We start from the raw sequence: 21,433 nt of genomic DNA, 5'->3' as shown, positions 1-21,433 counted from the left end.
TAGGCTGTTGTTATGCTGTGTGTTGATTGTTTATTTGTTTTAATGAAATGACAAAATGAAGTAGGGAAATATTAGTGAGATGTAGAGCTTGTGTCCTTGGTGGAAACAACAAATAGCATGTCAGGACACAAAAAAGTGTAAGTTAGATTCAGGCATAACTGAACAGGTGTTGCCTGTTTTTATGGGCCAAAGTGTTTGTTTTTTTGTTTTATTCTTTAATTTTTATCAGGTCCTAACTAATTTAGCCCCCAAAAAATCTATTCTAATCTATTTCCTGAGCGGAAACCTCTCATTTTGACTTGTTTTATTGCTTTGACGTGACTAATTAAACACATAAATCCAGGATGGAGTGCCCTAGACCCCCCACCCCGCCGCCTTTTTTTTTAAATCATTATGTTAATGTTGTTTAGTCCTACTTAATGTAGATAATTAGGAAATTAAGTTACAGATCACCTGGAGTTTAGTGGTGTTGCATCATCAGCTGATGGAAATAAAATCTGTGCTGTATAACCTCTGTTTTTATATATCAAGTTATTATACATGTTACAACTGAAAGCGCTTTTATTCAACCACAAGAGGTCAACATTGTTCTCCAAAATGCTTCACTAAATCATTTTGGGACGTGCTTGGAGATAATCAGTGGCTTTATGTTGAGCTCATCAGCCTCCTGCGGACTTTCATCCTGTCACAACTGCAGCTATTTTAGATGAATGTGTTTATATGGAGGCAGCAATGTTATTTTATTTCACCAGGATAATCCTACCAATATCAACGCGGCTTTCCAGGGAGTTCTTGGTTCATAAAAACAGTCAAATAAACCAGTTAGCGCAGTCTGTTGAACACAGTATTTCAGGTGTTTCCAGGAGATGTTGGTCCCACCTCTCCAAAGCCTTTTCTTTAGACCTGTTTGCAACCATTAGTGGCAGGTTGTGAAGCTGACCTGAACAGCTCTTTCAGGTATAGAGGGACGACATGATTCAAAGATTTAAAGACCAGTTCTGTCAGTGCATTTGCAGAAGCCTGCATTGGTGGAAGAAGTACTCAGATCTCTTACTCAAATAAAAACAGTGTAAAATACTTAGTTACAAGTTAAAATTCTGAGTTCAAAATCTTACTTAAAAGTACATACGTTTTAGTGTCAAAATATAGTTAAAAAAGTAAAAGTACTCATTATGCAGAATGACCCATGTCAAAATAATATACAGTATATTATATCACTGAACTATAATTATTGATGCATTGCTCTATAAGCATGACTTTATGTTGCAGCTGGTAAAGGTGGAGCTTATTTTAACTACTTTATCTACTGCTGGTAGCTTATAATAATACATCATAATTTAGCAGTTGATTCATTTTTTGTAGCCTATTAATAATCTGATCCTGCAAACTTATTTAAGTTATCAAATACATGTAGAGTAAAAGGTACAAAATTTCCTTCTGAAATTATAATGGTGTAGCATACAATGGAAATACTCAAGTAAAGTACAATAAATAGGACAATTGAGGGCAAGCAGAGTAATTTGGGGTACTAGCTCACATATTAAGTACTTATTTTGAGGTTTATTTATCTGTTTCCTGCTTCGCCTTTCAAACCTCTCTCCTAGTTATGGTAAAAACTGTCATCTAGTTGGAATTTGTCATACTCTTTATTAAAACAAAGAGTGAAAAGTCACTTGGAAACGGATGATATTTCCCAGGGTTTCAGTCTCCTCTCCATCTGAGAAGGAGTGGGACTCTGGTTGGTTGGTTTTATGTCCAGATTATTTGTTCCAGGTACTTCCTTTCCCTCCTGAACCAGTCGCATCACCTCTGCAAAGGAGAGCTGCTTCGCTTCTGTCTCTGCAGATGTTTCTGCTGTCTGGTTTTTACTGATGTCAGAGTCCGAAAGTGTCCTCTGGTCCAGCTGCTCAACACCACGGTCCTCTGGAGTCACATGAGGAGAAGCAGAGCTCCACTGTTTGTAGCTGGTCCGGTCTATGGGCTCCACAAACCTGGTGATGACAGACAAGGATTCAATTACTGTGGTATCCTAACTTTAAGTTTAAAGAATATGAAAACATTTAATTTAATTTGTTAGTAGCTAAATTTAATTTAATTTAATTACCATAAGTTACACCATCACAATGCCAGACATAGTCCAAACCCCAAAATTATTAAAACATAAATTAAAAGTATAAAAAAAATTGTGAAGCTGAAACTGTGAAATTTTTTTTGCATGACAAATGACTGAAATGATTCGCAAATTAATTAATGTTCTGTCAATTGACTACTTGATAACTCGAATCTGTTCAGCTGTACTTATAAATTACACTCCCCAACAGTATTCACAACAAAACATCATATTTTATAAGCTATTTTTATGTTTTGAGTGCAAATATAAAGTATATGTATAGTTCAATAAGGAAGCTGTTTAATTATTAATGAATGACTTATGGAGAAGGGTGGGATTAAATAAGTTTGTACTTCTTCTCACTCCTTTTCAAATATGTAAATCAAGACATCAAGTGTTTGACAATTTCTTTTTCTTATGCTTTTCATTGTAAGTAAATACTACTTGTTTCTGGTTGTCCACTTGTTGGTATGATCATTCTCTTTTTCTTTATTAGGGCCCGAGCACGAAAGTGCCAGGACCCAACGGTGTCCTGGCACGAAGTGCAAGGAACCTATTGTATTTGTCGGTATTATTATTTTTCTGCTGCAAGAACGCGTTTTTGACGACCTTAGCCATCCCCAAAACTCACCAAAATTGGAACATGCGTCGGGAGTGGCGAAAATTGCAATGTTCTGTAGTGATTGGGAACGGGCGTCGCCAGCGGGCTCTATAGCGCCCCCTAACGCGTCGAAATCTAAAGTTGATCCGATATTCATGAAATTTGGTATGCATATCCCACTCATCATTTGAAACATATTCCTCATTGGATTTCATTAGCTCCGCCCACCCAGAAGTCGGCCATATTGGATTTCATGTCATTTTTAGCGTTTTATAGGCCGCGTACTTTAACGAACTCCTCCTACAGATTTGATCTGATCGACTTGAAATTTGGTCAGGACCATCTTAAGACCTTGAAGATGAAAAGTTATTAAAATGATGAGTGTTCACTTAACGACCGGACCGTAACGTGGCGGCCATTTTGAGCCATTCGCCATGAAACAGGCAGTTATTGTAACTCAACTGTACATAGTCCGATCTGCCCCAAATCTCTCAGGTATGATGGTGGTCCAGTACTGATGACATGTATATGAAAAATTATACTCATAGCCCCGCCCCAAGACGTTAGCCCCGCCCCCTTTCATAACTCATGAACCGTTTGTCGTAGAGTCTTGCGGGAGGTGTCATATCACTCAGCAGAGAGTGCCTGTTTCATTGGTGAAAGTTATGCCCGCCCCCTACACATTAGCCACGCCCCCCTTCTAACTCGTGAACCGCTTGTCGTAGAGCCTTGCAGCAGGCGTCGTGGCGCTCGTCAGAGTTTCGGCTTCACGGTGCCCGGCCGCGTCGGTCGGCGTCCCGCCAGCATCCCCGACGCGCAAGTAGGGGCGAGGGCCCGTTCATCGCTGCTTGCAGCTTTAATTTTTTATATATTTTTTTTGTATTCTATATGTTCGAAATAAATTTTGAAATTAAATGAAATAACTAGCAACTAAATAAATCAAATCAATATAGTGAAGTAAAAAAAGTACAATATTTCCCTCTGAAATGTAGTGGAGCAGAAGTAGGCATGAAAAAAAACAAACACTCAAGTTCGTACTTAAGTACAGTACTTGAGTGAGTGTACTTCGTTACTTTCCACCACTGGCTGCACAGATGTGACATACCTGTTATAGAAGAAGAGTTTGAGGTCCAGATGTTTGCTCTCCTCTCTGCTGCTGCTCTTTAAATCCTTCAGACCGTCCTGAAACCGACGATCAGCCTCGAAGTCAAAACTGTCAAACCTCAAGAAAACAGACTCCATCTCTAAACTCTGATTGAACTTTGATTGAACTGAATTCTCATCTGAAACACAGATATCAGAGAGCAGAGGAGCACTTCCTACATTGTTCTTATTTGGCATCAACAAATGTGTCTAAAGAAGGCCCACAGCTGACTGAAAGAGCAGAGCTGCAGCTGCACCGCCTCCTCAGGTGAGATACAGTACTGCAACACATCACAAGACTTATATCAACGTGTAAACATACTCTGTTACAAGTCCTGCATTCAGTAAAAATACTTACATGTAAGTGTTACGTTTTACTGGATTTTTATATACAGATACATTAAAGGGACTGTTTGTAACTTCTTACACGTATAAATCAATACGGGTCGGTGTCCCATGCGCGCTCCCGTGTGGCTACGCTGTTCAGACAAGACTCCAACACAAACTACACGGAAGCACCAAAACCTCAAAGTTATATCTAGTGAAGCCCGTCTTGCAAAACAGTGTTGGCTGCGGTCGGAGGACGCGGGTGAGACCGTAGCTTTGGTCTCCAGGGCCGGGGTCTCTGCTGTACTCTGCTCCTCTACCTGCCTTCACTCAGCTCGCTCCACCTCACGTGTATGCGCGCACACTACACTGCAGGAGAGTTAGTTTAGCTGTGAGAATATCTAGTGAATGTACAGTGGACGTTTGTGCAGAAATAACTACTGCAGCTCCTCCAGACTGTCAGAGGTTTCCCGTGTCTTGTGAAGTGACGGGGCTCAACGAGTAACATTATTGTCTCTGACCGGGTGCCGGTGTCTCCCCTGTTCCCTCCGGCCGCGGTCGGGAGGCTGAGGCAGGAAAAGCCAACACTAGGATCAGCATTGATTCATGGAGAGACCTTCGTCTGGTCAGCAAACATTACTGCCAAGCAGCTGAAATATGGAGTTTTATAGTGGTTTTAGCTGACGTGTGTCGCCTCACTGTTTTGACGGATACTCGCTCACATTCAGGTAGCGCGTGCACACGAGCGAGCGCGATCAACAGGACGCTGACTTTCGTTTACTTAACGGCCATAGATGTCGCTGTTACAACCAATTTCTGATTCTTACAAACAGTCCCTTTAACATGTAAAGTTGGAGCTGGTCAAGGAGAAGCTAGTTTTTGGTTTAAATAATTTCTACATGAAGTATTGGCCTTTAATTGTAGTCCTATATTGAATGACCTACAGTTCTAGTAAACCAGAAACATGACTGTCAGTCAGTTATTTTGTCAACAGTAAATGAGAGCTAAACCTGATTTTGGCATTGGATTTGGATTTGCACCTTATTGTTTTCTTAGACTCTTTATATTTGCATTCTTCCCACTTTGTATTGAAACCGCTGCACAGCAATTTCCCTCTGGATAAATAAAGTTTTATCTTATCTGATCTTATCTAAATTCTTTGCCATTTCTAATATACATATAGATTAAATGTATACATCAGTATTTATACATTAATAGTATTATTTGTAAGAAGAACACATAGTGCCAGTTCCCACTGACTGTTTTTTGTTTTTTAAATATCCTTAAAATATTTTAACATTTATATATTTAATGGTAAAAGTTCCCTGAAAAACTATTGCAATTAATCAAATTAGCTAAAAACAATTGACAGTGTGTCTGGGACCTTGGGGCCCCGGGGTGGTTGGCTGCTTTGCCTGTATGAAAATCCAACCTTGGCTCAAATTATTTTCAATATAAATGCAGATTTACAATATGTTTTCAAAAGTGCACAACAGGAAACACATTTCCCCCTTAAAGTGTTTTTTTTTTTACATATATAATATGCAATTATGATTATTCCAATTTGTTGTATTTCTGTAAACACACTGTGGACTAATTCATGATTATTCCTGAATATCACCTTTGTCAGAAAAGTTGTTTACTGGCCTGTTTTCTGTGTTTCGCCACCTTTTCACTAATCCTGTGAAACTGGGTTATGTTGAATTGGAGACACTCCACTGGGAGCTAACCCACATTGTTGGTTGTGTGTGTGTGTTTTATGGGTAACAGTAGAGGGTGACCACATTCTGCTGAGCAGAAATGTGACACCGTGTGATTGTGTGACTCCGTCCTTGACCGCGGCCGGCCAGCTGCCAGCCGCCACCGAGAGGGGGAAAAAAAGTATTTCAGCTGATCTGCTCCGAGAAAATCGGAGCTTCCATCTCACGCTAAGAATCAACATTTAATATCCAGGTATATCACAAAGTTACAAAAGAAAGCGCTACACTTTGATACGCTGGCTGCAGTTCTTCAGCAACAGTGAAAGTGAAGCCTCACACAATCAGAGAGAGAGAGATTGAGGGAGGAGGGATCATGCTCCTGACCTGCGAGGAAATCTGATCTTATTAACTACTTAGCAGTTTACTTTTTCTTTTTTGAGCATGTGACGTAACTGCCTCCCTCCTGAAGCAGCTAATTACTGCAGAGTAAACAAGTTTCTGCAGCTCAAATAAAATCAGATTTCAGGGTGAGGTGTGACTGTGAGGCCTGTACGTAGATAAAAAGATCACAATACATCCTGTTGTTCAGATCTAGTAGATATTTATTCAATAAAAAGAGGTTATTCTCTACGAAGTACTACAAAGATAATATAAAGTTAATTTGCAGTTTACAATATAAGTGCAAAATCAGTGTCATATAAAGTTTAAGTTGTAAATATGAATTAAGCTTTGTAACATTATAGTTGTAATCCACATTAAACCCATCTGTAAAAGGAGACGAGTGTTATAAATTGCACCAAAAGAAAACACAAGGACTGAGCTATGAAGCCTAAACATCCCACATACAGTCTACCAGTTCTCCCAGTTCAACCATCCTGCAGTAAAGCAGGGTTTACATTTGAAGATTACATTTTAAATTCCTTCCCCCGTCGCTCTGACCGCTCTCAGCTGTCCAGAAGTGTCAGTAATAGCTGCCGTTTCTCCGCCCGTTCACTCACGGTTGGAGTCTGCAGCGGCGCTCGCTGGAGGCGAGTGTCTGTGTCGGTGGAGTTTGCTCTGGTTTGACGTTTGTCTCTGGGTGGAGCGAGATGGGCGGGCGAAGCAGAAGGTCAAAGTGCTGCTGGAGCTGCAGTCGTAGTTTCCCTCCTGGTCAGCAGAGAAAGAGAAGAGAGAGGACTGAGATGAGACAGAAACACTTACAAAGAGTCCGTAATGCTTTACTGCACAATATCACTCTGTTGGAGGTCATTGGGTCTGCAACTAACAGTTATTTTCAATATCAAACAATCTTTTTTTTGAGTAATCATTTAATCCAAAATAAGTCCCTTACACTTTTCCAGACCTCAACGTGACATCTTCACATTGCTTGTTTTGTCTGACATCCAAAATCCCCAAATATTCAGTTTGTAATGATACAAAACAGAAAAAACAGCAAATCCTCACATTTGAGTGGCCGTAACAAGCAGACGTTTGGTACTTATGCTTGATAAATAACTCAAAATTGTTGTTAATTATCTGTCGTTGAACTCATTAATTGATCAGTCATTGCAGCACTAGAGCTCATGGTCAGTTTTAAAAGATTCAACTTGACGGTCAACCATCTCGCCTCTGTATATTAGTCTTTCAAATGGCACTGATGGTGTTTGGGAATTTCTCATGTACACAAAATCCACATACTATGCAGTTGGAATGCACTACATACTCAGTTTTACGCCATACTTAGTACAGGTATGAATAGTATATTAGTATGTGCTTTTGAACACAGCCATTGTTTGTTACACTCACCTCTGTTGGGAGTGTATTTGGGCTCTGTCGGACGCCGTGGTTCAGACTGCTCCCCTTCTCCTCTCTCTGCTTCATGAACCTCTGGTTGACGATCCTCGTCACGCTGTCGTTCCTGTGCAGCGGAGCGGCGGGAGGCCTCGTTGGAACACGTTCCAGGTTCTTCAGACCGTTCTTCGTCTTCTGCCCTGACCCCGGTACTGGTACCGGTACCGGTTTCTCTGCCCGGCCGCTCACCCTGCGCAGGAACTCTGTGACCATGCCATAACGGTTGGCGCCTACAGGTTTGCTTGGAGGCTTGGCGCTACCCAGAGAGCTGTGGCTCTGTCCTGCGACGGTTCTGTGACTGGTTTGTCGAGTCCACGTGAGGCCGGTGTGGCTTTGGTGGTTCAGGTTCCACAGTGCTCGGTCTCTGGAGGTGGATGGAGATGAGGAGGAGGAGGTCATATTGGTGGATGAGGAGGGAGAGGATGCACCGGATGCAGAGTGTCTCCGGTACAGTTTAGGTGAGGAGGTGGAGGATCTGGACCTCTCGATTCTGCCTGGCACCCCGTCCAGTGAGGTGGAGATGTGGTGAGAGCGGGCGGAGACAAGGGAGGTGCTCAGGACCCGGGATGGACTGCCTCTCACAGTCACTGACCCATCTGTCTGCAGACCAACGCTCACCATCTGTGGCTTCATGTGGGTCTGAGTACCTGAGCAGGCCACGTCCACCCACCGCTGCTGTAATCTCCCCCTCCTCTCCTGTGAACCGCCATGAACTGACTGCCTCCAGCTGGCCGTCATTTCCTTCATGTCGTCGCTGAGGTTAGCAGCTGAGCCCAGACAGAGCGGAGAGAAGGAGGTCGCCGGCGTGCACCAACAAGAGCCAGAGTTGACAGACTCTCTGTCTGCGACGGGGCTTTGCTTCAGCTGAGCCAGCTGGACTCTTCTGGCTGACGGGGGGCTGTAGTAGATGCGGTAGGCAGACTTCTCCGGGGCAGTGTGGCTCCTCTCCATGGACATCTGCTCAAAGTCCAGATCAGGGAAGCTAAGCGGCATGATTAGATGGTCCCACGTCTTAACGGGGTCTTCTTGGTCCAGCTGGGCCGCCTCCTGGCTCAGATAGCACCAGTTCTTCTTCTTCTCACAGTCATGTGGAGAAACCCGAAGTCTTTTCACTTTTGAGCTGCACGTCCTGTGAAAACAGCAGGTGATACATGAGTTATTATGACCTCAGTGACTTCAGGGACAAGATGTGAACGCATGAAAAACACTCACCTGTCAGCTTCATCATGAAAGATACCGGCACACTGAGCAAAGGGAGGAAAACACAAACAGTATCAGCCAAGCAATGGTTACTAGAAATTAGGGGTGTTTCATCACGATGTGATGGACAACGATACAATATTTTCTGATATCACAAGATACGATTTCAATTCAAATCAGGCGCCTGCGATATGAGACAATATCACATGCCCATTTAACACAATCAGTCACATTTACATCAACTCACAACAAACAACTAAAATATTACTGGGCTCTTCCAGACATTTAAATGAAAAACAATCTATTCTTTTTAATAAAAAGAATAAACATAAACACCCTGTTGTTCACTATAAAGTTTCACATTTATCATCTTTATTTGTGAATGTTTCTTATCAGTTAAGAATTTCAAAATAAGGGCATATCTTAAAGAGGATGATATGTATCAATGCTTTCACTTTGCATTGATGATATTGGATCGTTGATCATTAAATTGATATATCGTTCCAGATCGATGGATCGTTACACCCTTAGTAGTAATGGTGAAAGTTTCCCATGTTCACGACTTGCGAGCGTTCACATCATCAAGACGGATGTGGTTGTGAGCATTAAAATATTGTGCATTGACATTGTAATATCATAACCATTAAATTTGGGTTCTATTACATTGAATGACGGTCTGTATTTGTTGGGTTTTCTGGCACTTCCGTGTATTAAACGTGCCTCGGGGGAAAGGAGGGATTACAGTCTAGCCAGTGGAATAAGGAGGAAAAACACCATTAAAGAAATTAATCCGGCCCTTCAAAGCAGATCTTGAGTCAAGCTGTGCAAAGGACACACCAACAGTTCAGTGGCAACGACTCAAATGTTAGATTACAGTTCTTATCTAAAACGTTCTACTTGCATTTGACCAAGCAGCTGGAAACAACTGTTAAGGAGCTGTTAACGTTTTAAAGAATGTACATTCATGCACCAGTTCAGGACGACGCAGAGAATCAGTCGAGTGTTTCGATGCAGCAGATTTGAACATGCCTGTCCTGTTTGGCTGCAGCCCCTCCGAGAGATTGGCCTAAATACTCTGGCATGAATCTTTTCATGATGCCTGTTGAACTGAGTATCGGGAGGACGTGTGGGCAGGGAGACGGATCATCAGCAGGACTTCCTGCTGTATCGCACAGCCTCACACACAGCAGGAGAGACACACATGCCTGATGGGTATTCGCCATCCTTACCTCAGCTGCCCTGCCCTGCTTGGCCTTGGCCTCACTGTCGGGTTCAATCCGTTCATCCCGAAGCTCTGCGCCGAGGTCTTGCAACAACCCCCGCAGCGCAGACATGATTCTGTCTTTACCCTGAAACAAAAAATCCAGATATATTTATATATATATAAAAAACAGCTCCAAATTTGCTGATTTAAGTATCAACAACTTTACCTCTTTCCCCTCCAGGGGTCCTTTAGCTTGACACCACTGATGGAGGATCCACAGAATCTGCAAGGACAGTCGCATTTTTGGGGCCCTGCAGCTGCGGATGAAGTTCGATTGGAAGGATTGTCTCATTTGTTTTTCTCTCTCCTTAACCTCTGAGGTGCGGAGGTCTTCTACACACTCCTGCTTACTTGGTGACTCGTTAAGATTAAGATCTTTACAGTCTTCAGAGAGAGAGGAGAAAGTGCAGGAATCCCAAACACGTCCGTCCTTGTGAACGCCTGAATCTTCTCCTGTTAGGAGCGTCTCCACTCTCCCGATGAAAGCTAACAGCATGGCCTGTTGAAGCTCCAAAGCCTCATTCAAAGGCCCCGGTGAGAATATCTTATGGGCCTTGCCATTCAAGTCCACCTCTGTCGGAGAGGTAAAAGGTGAGCGGTGCCCGTTTTTTGGTGGCATCACCAGGAGCTGGATGGCTGAACTCAAAACGCAGGAATGATCTCTGAGAGCTAGAAGAGCTTCATAGTCTTTCACCGTCATTCCTTTGAGACCTCTGTCAGGTTTTTGGTTCTTATCGCTCTCATGACTGTCTGAAGGGTCCCACTCACCGCCCACAGGACCCTCTCTAGTAATATTACAAGCAGTAATCATCCCTTCTGTCTGTGATGAAGCCTCAACGTCACCTTTACTTTTCTCTTCTTCCTCGTCCTGACCCTGCTCGTACATTGCGCGTCCTGTTTTCAAACTTCCCTCTCTGTCCTTCGCCGGCGTGGAAGCTGACAGATTTTCTTCCAACACATCCCGATTCTCTTCTTCTTCTTCTTCTTCCCCTCCTCCTCGTCCCATTTTCTCCCTCAGGTCGCTCATTTCTGCTTGCAGTCCGCGGTTCTCCATTTCCAGTTCAACGATGCGCCGGCTGAGGAGCGTGGCCTCCTCTTCCACCAGTTTCAGGTGAACTTTGACCTCTGCCTCCCTGGCGCGGGTGTAGTTTTGTTTGCCTTCAGGATATTGGGTGGCGTCTATGCCGCCGTAGGCTGAGTGGTATTTGGCCAGCTCCTCACGCATGCTCTCGCTCTCTGATACCAACTTGGTGAGCTTCTTGCACATGAGAGCTAATTCCTCTTTGGCAAAGTGGAGTTGGCACCTGAGATCAGCGCTGTCATCCTTTGGGCAAGCAAACAACAGTGAATATCATTCTGATGAGGATGATGAATCAGTATACTGCAACATGCAATTTTTCACCTGTGCAGCCACATTTGAAATCAGACTTAAACTACAAACATAGCAAACCTCAATCTGCTGAGAGAGCCTCTTCTCAGCTCTGCTGGCTGTCGATCGGATGCTTTTCTTCTTCAGAGTGCTCTGAGTGATGGAAACATGACAGAGAGGTTTATGAATGGTGCAATACTTACAAAAACAGATCCAACTGAGGAATTTGTCATTGGTGAGCCATTTTAAAAAGCCATGTGAATTATTTTAGATGTCTCAATTTCTTCAACTGAAGTGACATATAGACTTGGCTGCACCTTCTGAGACATCTTTACTGTATCTGCCTTGTGGAGATGCCCGGAAGTGAAAGTGTATAAGGGCTTAGAACATTATAATAGAAGAATATGATGGCCATCCCCATGCTCTATTATGTCTCATGAGTTGTTGCAGCAATTTCTGGGTTTTGTTACACTGATTTTTTTGCTAAATTTAAGAATTTTTTACCACTCAAGAATTGATAAAAATGATCAATAATCCTTCCAAAATACCACAATAACACACCAAGACCTTGAGGAACACCATAGAAAAAGCCATGCTGTGATTTGGTATCAAAAACTTTTGATTTTTTTCGGCAATTGAATGGTGAGCACTTCTGTTGTGGAAACTGCTCAGAAACCCCATTATTGTCAATATACCTAGGAAAGCCATCCATCCTCTGAATTTTGTAGGTCTCTAGTTTGTGGTGGTAAAGTTTCATGAGGCTGTGATTATCCTAGAGGTCACCACAGGTCATTATATACAGTAAGGTCAAGTTTAAAAAAATGATCTCACTATAATGAAATGGCTGCTATGGGGACTAACATCATCACACATGAATACAGTTGGGTTCATTGGATCCACAAGAGTCTCAGCTTTACAGTGATACTCAATCTATGTAATTCAAGACTGTTTAGGGACCCCAGTATACCGAAATATTCAAATACACCATTTTAGAATAGGTGAAAATAACATTTATACTGCCAGAAAACTGCATGTGATTATCATAAAGTGGGCATGTCTGTAAAGGGGAGACTCGTGGGTACCCATAGAACCCATTTTCATTCACATATCTTGAGGTCAGAGGTCAAGGGACCCCTTAGAAAATGGCCATGCCAGTTTTTCCCTTGCCAAAATTTTGCCTAACTTCGGAGAGTTATTCATCCACGTTCCCGACAAGCTAGCATGACAAGATTGGTACCAATGGATTCCTTAGGTTTTTCTAGTTTCATACCAGTACCTTCACTAGCTTTAAAACCGAGCCAACTACAGCCTCTGAAAAACAGTATGTCAGCCAGGCCCGCCGGTGGGCCATCGGATCACTAACAGGTTAAATAAATATAATTTAAACTGTTCATTATGCCCTTGTGCGACTTCCAGAGATGCCTAAAATGCAATAACAGTCAGCAGTGTAATTTGATCCAAACTGTTTCTGATGTCCAAGTCTTTCCCTTCTCTACATGAGTGAGTTTATTTGTAAGTCTGAGCATGAGAGGAATGTAAGCTTCAGTCTGGCTGCAGCATTGTCTCGCTCGTAGACACTAGACAGGACGGCTCAGTGTTAATAATAGTCATCTTCTACAGGCTACAAGGGGCAAACATAAGGAGTGGGTCATAGTGGTTTAATTTCAAGGTCAGTGGCCTTGTAGTCTGTATAGATACTGTTATTGTGACCTAAAATGTGATAAAAGTAAGAAATATGCATGATGGAGATAAATGTTTTACATTTCTTGAACTGGAAAGTTTCAAAATAAAAGAGCACTTTTGGTCTTCCCTTATGGTTTCGTCATTGTTCGGGCATCTGCAGCTACGTTGTGACCTGACGGTATTAAATTACCATTCAAGTCCCACAAACAGGATCACAGCAGGTCCAGTTGCGGTGGGAGTCTCTGAAGTTCATCCTCCTTCACATCCATCTACACTGTGTGTGTGCCTCTAGATTAGGTAATCTAAGTGGATTTCCCTGCTGGGATCAAAGGGACTAGCAGCTGCCTCCGATGAGTGGGCCAGACTGAGCTCATGCCAAAGCGCCGAATCCTGGATTAAAGCGAACACGTGTCACTGAAGTGCACGGCCGTTATCACAGGAGCAATCGAGGCAGGTGGGGCCGCAAGAATAAAAGGTGGACTAGAAATTCAATCACTGTCAGGGTGTGGTAGCCACCTTCTGATAAAAGCATGGGCGGTTGTAGGTCAGTATGCCAGCACACAAACACCAATTTGAATGCCATAATGCACTCTGATCCAGATTTAGCCTATAGCTTAATAGGCTAGAAAGGGAGAAAGGGAGTCTATTTTTGTGATCTCTCTCTCCCTTTTCTCTGTGAGGATATCAGCTGTGCCTGAAGTTCAGGCTTCAGCATACCAGGCTGCTTCACCCTGACCAGGCACCAGGCAGCTGCTGGCCGTGCCCTCCACTCATATCATTGATCTGCACCCGGGTCATGTGTCACCTGACATCAGGGTGACTGAGGGATGAGGGGGACAACTGGCTGGGATGGGTGCAGCTGTGTAGCAGCAGAAATGAGAGGAGGATTCCTGACTAGAGGGATGGAGGTTCATGAAGGGTGTCGGTGGCAGCGGCTTATTTACCCAATGTACAGATTTATTTAAGAGCCTCTCCAGATTGAAGACATATAAACTCTCCATCATTCTGCACAGTGAAGCTCAAACATCCAAGTAAAGTAACAATAAGCTAAACTAATTTAACTGGAGGGGGGGGGGGGGGTTTTAATGTAAAATGTTTTAATATCGCACCTCTCTGGTTTTCTCCACCTCAGCCTGCAACACCTGCTTTGCCACTTCCAGTTCCTGAGTCTTCTCACGCAGCGCCTCATTTTCCCACTCCAACTGGGAATCCTTCTTCTGCACCGCCTCCAGCTCGTTGTACAGACGGAGGGACACACTCTTTGCAACCTGTAAACAAACCCAACAGCAGGTTAGTGCATTTCCAATCATGGTCGGATTATGAGACAATGGTCCCCTGGGAACCCCCCACCGCTCCTACATAAGAGCAAGACCCAAAGATTGAAAAAGACACAAAACAGACTCTCTCTGTGGTAGTTTTGTGTCTCTTTGTGGTTGTTTCGGGTCTCTTGGTGGTAGTCTTGCATCTCTTGTGGTCATTTTGCTTGTTTTGTGTGTCTTTGTGGTCGTTTTGCGTCTGTGTGGTCATTTTTATCTCTTAGTCTTGCGTTTCTTGTGGTTGTTTTGCGTCTTTGTGGTCATTTTGCATCTCTTCGTGGCAGTCTTGCGTCTCATGTGGTGGTTTTGCGTATATCTTTGTGGTTGTTTTGTGTTTCTTTGTTGTCGTTTCGCAACTTTGTGGTCATTTTGCATCTTATTGCGGTCATTTTGTGTCTCTTGTGGACGTTTTGCATCTCTTAGTGGTCGTTTTGCGTGTCTTTGCGTCTTTGTGCTCATTTTACCTCTCTTGGTGGTCGTTTTGCATCTCTTGTTGTTAGTTTTGCGTCTCCTTGTGTTTTGCTTCTCTTGGTGGTAGTTTTGTATCTCGTTTCAGGTCTTTGTGGTCATTTTGTGTCTAGTTTTGCGCCTCTTACAAGAAATGTTAACAGTCTCTTCAATCAGCGACTCGGGAGCTCTGGCTCCAATCAAGCAAAGCGCTGTAAAGAAAATCTTTTGGCCCCGATTTCACCTCCTTCCCAGAGTTGTAAAAGAGACTTTAGAGGGAAATGCTTGTGACAGGAATTCACCATATGAGTGTGTGTGGGGTGTGAGAGTGAGGGGGTGAGAGCGTGAGGCTGTTGGGAATCCTACACCACCACGCACACCCCGGCTCAAAGAAACCGAGTCTGGCTGCCACCACAGAGTCTCATTTAACAACAGAGCGATTGACCTACTGCGATTCTGATTACGATTACTGTGCTTTTATGTTTCCTACTGATGGAGAACGACTCACCACGTAATTACACCATGGTACGACAAAAATATAAACAGGATGCATGATGAAGACATTTCCCACTAATGACATTTTTGTGGTGCTGACGAACAGCAGGAAGTAATTTACAGCACAGCGAACAGTCGTGAGTCAGGCTGCTGTCAACTGATTACAGTCCTTCAGTGCGTATGAACCAAACAATCACTGAAATGAGAAATAGCTTTGTGGGAATAACAGACTGATGTTGCCAACTGGAATAGCAGTGATTCAGTCAAAAGTCAATTTGACAGGAATTTACTGTTTTGTCGGTTGTGAGCGAGTTTTAACAAGACCGCATGATGACGAAGGAGGAGGAGTAACTGTAATGACCTCTGACCTTGATATCATGCTCCAAGCTCCGGACCAGCTCCCCGTCCACCTGCCCCGTCTGAGCCACACGGATGCTGCGGCGCTCGGCCTTGCGAAGGCGGTAGTGCAGGATACGACAGGACTTGTTGGCCTGCTCCAGCAGCAGCCGCAGCTCCTGCAGCTGGTAAACCTCCTCCTCCTGGAACATGTCACGCATTTCCAGCATCTCACAGCGAAGCTCCTCAACCTCATCCTGGGACAAACAACACAGAAATACAACTTTTAATTTTGCTTTTGATTATATATTCAAGTAGCCTTTTGTGTGATTAATTGATTTGTAATGAACATTATTTTTTGAGTATAAGGAAAGTAAAAAAAATATTATTTATTACTGCACCTCAAGCTCACTTCCTCTGGAAAATAGTGAAACTCCAGATTTGAAAGATCTGGTTTTTCGTTTGTTATCATTTTTACTGTTGTCTGTGTCTATTTGTAGTTACTTCTTGATTTATTCGTAATATTCTACACCATATTTTGTAATAATTTCTACTTTAATGGTATAAATAACTACTCGCGGCCTTGTAGCAACATTTTCTTTAAAATCCACAACAACCTAAAGGGACACTCTCCAATTTTACACATGAAGCTCAGTTTACTCAGCCCATGAAAACAGTTGTATAAACGTCTTCTGTGGCTCTAGAGAGGACTTCCTATAAAGTCTGAGAAACTGACCCTGATGATGTTACAGGGTGATCTCAGTTTGGGTTTGAGATTTAAAGATTTAACTGGAGCAGGCTGTGTTACAAACTGGAGGTGTGGATTGTGAAAGAAGTAGGACATTTGGGAGGCAAGGAGGCCTAATGAAAGATGCTGTCTGATTGCATTATGGGAAATGTAGGATCCAGTGTGTTTGGACTAAAAGTCAGGAATTCTCAGCCTCAGCCGCTTCGATTTTTAACTTTCTTTTTAGAATCTCTCTCTTGTAAGTCCCACCACTTTATGAAAGTGCAACACTAAATCACTGGAGTACCCCTTTAAATACCAGAAAGCCAAATAAACCTTCCCTGTGAACCTTCTGATTGGTTAAATTTCCACTTTTTAAAATCACTATTCCCTCTTCTTACTGTAAAAACATTGATTTAATACTCAAGTGGCATAGTGAATACCAGGAACTATTTACAAGGCCAGTCTTAACCATTGCATAGAAGGCAGCAGTCTCAATCACATTACATACACGGAGTTACTGCAGGTCACTGCATTGAGCCAGTGTTTGTTTGTCACGAGTTTTCACATTGTGCTTTGTCTTCCATTCAGCAGTTTTATTTCAAAATACCAGTGAAAATGTTACTGCTAGGGCCACAAGTGAGTTGTGTCACTCGTGACTTTTGATTCTTGCATGAGAGCCTGAAGTCTCTAATTAAGACTGACAAGAGCATTTACACAAAATCGGCTCTGGTGTTCAGAGTTTGAGGACCTCTCTCTCTCTCTCTCTCTATATATATATATATATAATATATAATATATACATATAATATATAAAAGTATTATATAAATATATTATATAAATATATATATATATACACGTTATTTATATAATATATAATATATACATATAATATATAAAAGTATTATATAAATATATTATATAAATATATTATATATATAAATATATATATATATATATCTCACGAAGAAGCGACACAAATCAACATATAAACACAAATAAATCCATGCGAATATAATTAAAATCTCAAACTAAAACAAACTGGATTAAAACTAAATTAAACTTACTTTCAGATATTCGTTCTCTGATCTCAGATCGTCCACCTCCCGGACCAGATCCTCGGTTGTGTCTCCCATCATGAGATCCATAAACGCCTCGGAGGAGTTATACAGACTGAGCCCGGCTCTGGCAGCATCATCCGGCTGCAGAGAGCAGGTCTCCCTCCTCGGTGCCTTCACGCACGGTTTACCGTCTCCTCTCTCCTGCGGGCTGTCCGGGCTAACACAATCATTGTCGCTGCTCGGAGAGTCCTGCTTATTGTTGCCCTCCGAGGTGCAGTCTGATATCTCTGAGCTGCTGTCTGAGGAGGACAGCTTACCAGACGGACAGCCGGAGTCTTTGCTCAGGTCCTCTGAAGCGTTGCTGGCATCGGACAGCTTCCTCTGGCTCTCCAGCGGGACACCTGAGGACACTTTACCCGGTCGTTTCACCTCCTTCACAGAGTCTCCTCCTGGACCTGACTGAGAGACACTTTGGACATCTTTCTTCTTCTTCTGGACAGAAACCTGCTGCTGAGCCCTGGGTTGTCTCTGGCTCCGGAGAGCAGTCTTTGAGCTGCTCATCACCACTCTCTTCTTCTTTATCTTTTTCTTCTTGTTGCTTTTTAAGTTCAAGATGATTATGATGTTTCCACAAATATGATGAAATGTATTAAAGTCCTGCAGCTCAGAGCTCACTGAGGACAACCTGAAGACTGGTTGCTCTCCATCCTGAATGAAGACTGAAACTTTGCCAAAATGTGCGCGAGAGAAAGAGGACAGAAAGTGATCTGCAGTGGATGTTTAATGACTTCCGGCTAGCAATTCCAAAATAAAAGTCTTCCATTGACCCTTGATGAAACACTCTTGATAAAGACTTGTAGCCTACAGATCTGTTAGGTCAGGGGTCAGCAACCTTTACTATCAAAAGAGACATTTTAGGAAAAAAAAACCAAAACAAAAATCTGTCTGGAGCCGCAAAACATTTGAGCATTGTGATGAAGGTAACGCAGTTTATAGTCTAAGTATATAGTATATAAGTCTAATGCAGTGAGGGACAAAGTGTTAATGTATGACGGAGTATGAGGGTCCCATTGAGGGGAAAAACATCTGAGATTTACGGAATAAAGTCATAACTTTACATGAAAAAAGTCGTAATATTACGAGAATAAAGTCATAATTTAAAGAGAAAAAAAAAGTCGTAATATTACGAAAATAACACGTAAAATTACTACTTTATAATATAATGACTTTATTCTCATAATCTCAGATTTATTTTTTTCCCCCAATGTGGCCCTAATACTCCGTCGTACTGTCGTACCATAGACCTACAACAATGATAAATAAAAATGAAAATGATAACAAAAAACAGTTATTCATTTCCATGTTTATAAATCCACGGGGAGCCACTGGAGAGGAGCTGAAGAGCCGCATGTGGCTCCGGAGCCGCAGGTTGCTGCCCCCTGTGTTAGGCCTATGAAACGACTGTAAGACGTATCCCTTAATAATCAATCGTGCCAAAATAGTAATATTTGAGTAGAATTAATTGACTTAAACTGCTTTTTCTGATTCTCATTCCAACTTACTCTCATCTGCTGTTACGGATATGTGCAATAACATATGCTGATCACTCTGTGCAATAATGATATGATGCTGTGCAATAATTATATAATTATCTGACGGACACTTTGTGCAATAATCTGGCAAAACCGTCATCTCATCAATATATATATATTGTATTTTTATACTTATATTGTATTATCTTTTATCTTTTTTATATTTATATTGCACTATCTCTTTTTTTATTGTATTATCTTTTCATTAGCACCTATGGGATTGTCACAATCTAATTTCGTTGTACTACACAATGACAATAAAGGGCTTGAATCTTGAATCTCCCCATTGAGTTGAAAGGTAAGTAGACAGTTTAAGCTTTTACTTTGAAAATCATTGTTTCCGGTCTTACTGAGACTCTTGGTGACTTGATGCTGTTACATTGATGATTTCTCCTTTTGGAAATCTGACAATAACAATTACAGCGTATTTATTATTTATGTACACAATCAGCAGATTGATTCAAAATGTACTTGGCTAATATTAAAACAGTCAAAAACGTTTTGCATATCAACAGATCCTGCAGACAAATATGAATATGCATGTCAAGTGGGATTCTTATAGGTCAATGTTTTAGCCTAGATATTTACCTTAGGCCATACATTTGCTTTTTAAATTTTTAAATAAAACTCTAATTGTTGAGTTATTTTTTAGGCTTATAACTGATCACAGTGCAAAGCTGCCACCTGGTGGGTTACCTGAGCTGCTGTTTAGTTGGACCACAGGCAGAACTTCATGCAGCTGAGTTTCAGCTGATTCATCAGTGCATATGCAGTTATCAATAAATAATATAATAATAAAAAATATAAAGATCAATAAAACATCACAATCTGCTTGGTCTGTCTTGTATTGTGAATTGAGCACAGGATACATCACTTTTGTTAAATGGCTCTCAGTTATCTCAAGTGGAGATTTTATATGTTTAATGTAATTAATTTAAGCAACAATCATCATCACACGTTCGTTCAAAGATTTTTAATTGAGGCTCATTGCTTTTCTTTGTCTCTGTGGTCTTAAGATCCTGTCCGCTCATTGGACACGAGAGAAGGTGTGTCGAGAAACACAGGGACATGATTGCGCAACGAGTTGTCCATCAAGTCATTCATCATAGAAAAATGGTGCTTTGTGGGTTTGGGGTGAATCTATGAATTTGCACCTAAATTGACAAATGAAGGTCCTGTTTGATTATAATCCACCCTTACAGAATCCATGACATCTTTTAAATCAATTCTCAAAACTTAAAAAATAGCTTTTTATTAATGTTTGCACGCTATTTTCTTTCCTACATGTCTAATTTGTTTTAAAATTATTATTATTATTATTGTTATTTTTGTTTTTATCTTACATTGCTGTTGAGTATTTTATTTAATTGAAAAAAAATTAAATAGTATCTGCCTCATTGTGGTCCTGAAATATTTTGATCCTTGTTCATATGGAAGTTTTTACATGTAAACCTTAAAATACATATTTACAGAGTAAGTTATGTGAATTTGGAAATCGCCCTGTATTTTTGTGGATGTGACTTTACACAACACAAATACAAAATGACATGTCTGTGGGTAGTGAAATATTTGCAGATCATGTTACACATTTGTGGATTGTCTTCTGTGGGTTACAACTAATAAAGTCCAATAGAAACTTCCATGTGTTCATCCATGTATGTAAAGCACTTTGTAACTTTATTTTGAAAAGTGCTGTATAAACAATGTTCATCATTATTAATTCAACCATTTTATCCGATGATCCACTCAGTCGGTATTAAATTCCCTTGTGGACTTTTTAATGTCACGTTTTTTTATTTTATTGAACAAATTCAAATTTACAAACAACATGGCTCATAGATCATTGCAGTAGAGTAAAAGGACAAGGTGCATACAGAACAAGAACAAATAAAATATGTAAAATTATACATGAAAATAATAATAAATTAAATTAAGGGCCATAGGGCTGTATACCTGTAATTCATATTCTTCTATTATACTAAGAAGTTTCAATGCATTTTTGTTTTTCATGACTTTAAGGGCTTTTTATGTAAGAAAGAAACTCAGAATGAAACACATTAAACCTAGGTTTCACTTTCATATACTTGGATTTGTGCAAATATTTTTAATGTCACTGTTATTGAATGTGAGTGTAAACCAGTAGCTGGACTGAACATCTCCCTCTCTCTCTCTCTCTCTCTCTCTCTCTCTCTTTTTGACTGCTATTTCTAGACGGCTCCTGAATGCTGCGC

The 21,433-nt window shown here is 41.4% G+C and overlaps 1 protein-coding gene across 1 annotated transcript; it reads right to left on the bottom strand.

Annotated features, from left to right (window-relative positions):
• Positions 1 to 6,465: 6,465 nt before the first annotated feature.
• On the bottom strand, positions 6,466 to 18,754 carry si:ch211-197l9.2 (protein SOGA1). Its single transcript, XM_037772495.1, has 9 exons — positions 17,617 to 18,754; positions 15,854 to 16,078; positions 14,337 to 14,495; positions 11,626 to 11,697; positions 10,342 to 11,499; positions 10,141 to 10,260; positions 8,924 to 8,955; positions 7,667 to 8,840; positions 6,466 to 7,027 (listed from the first exon to the last, which is right to left on the bottom strand). The coding sequence occupies exons 1-9, from the start codon at positions 18,169 to 18,171 to the stop codon at positions 6,872 to 6,874; spliced, it is 3,651 nt and encodes a 1,216-aa protein (XP_037628423.1). The 5' UTR covers positions 18,172 to 18,754; the 3' UTR covers positions 6,466 to 6,871.
• Positions 18,755 to 21,433: the final 2,679 nt, after the last annotated feature.

Source organism: Sebastes umbrosus, chromosome 6 (genome assembly GCF_015220745.1).
Source record: "Sebastes umbrosus isolate fSebUmb1 chromosome 6, fSebUmb1.pri, whole genome shotgun sequence".
Classification (NCBI taxonomy): domain Eukaryota; kingdom Metazoa; phylum Chordata; class Actinopteri; order Perciformes; family Sebastidae; genus Sebastes; species Sebastes umbrosus.
This window is presented reverse-complemented; position numbering and strand designations above follow the sequence as displayed.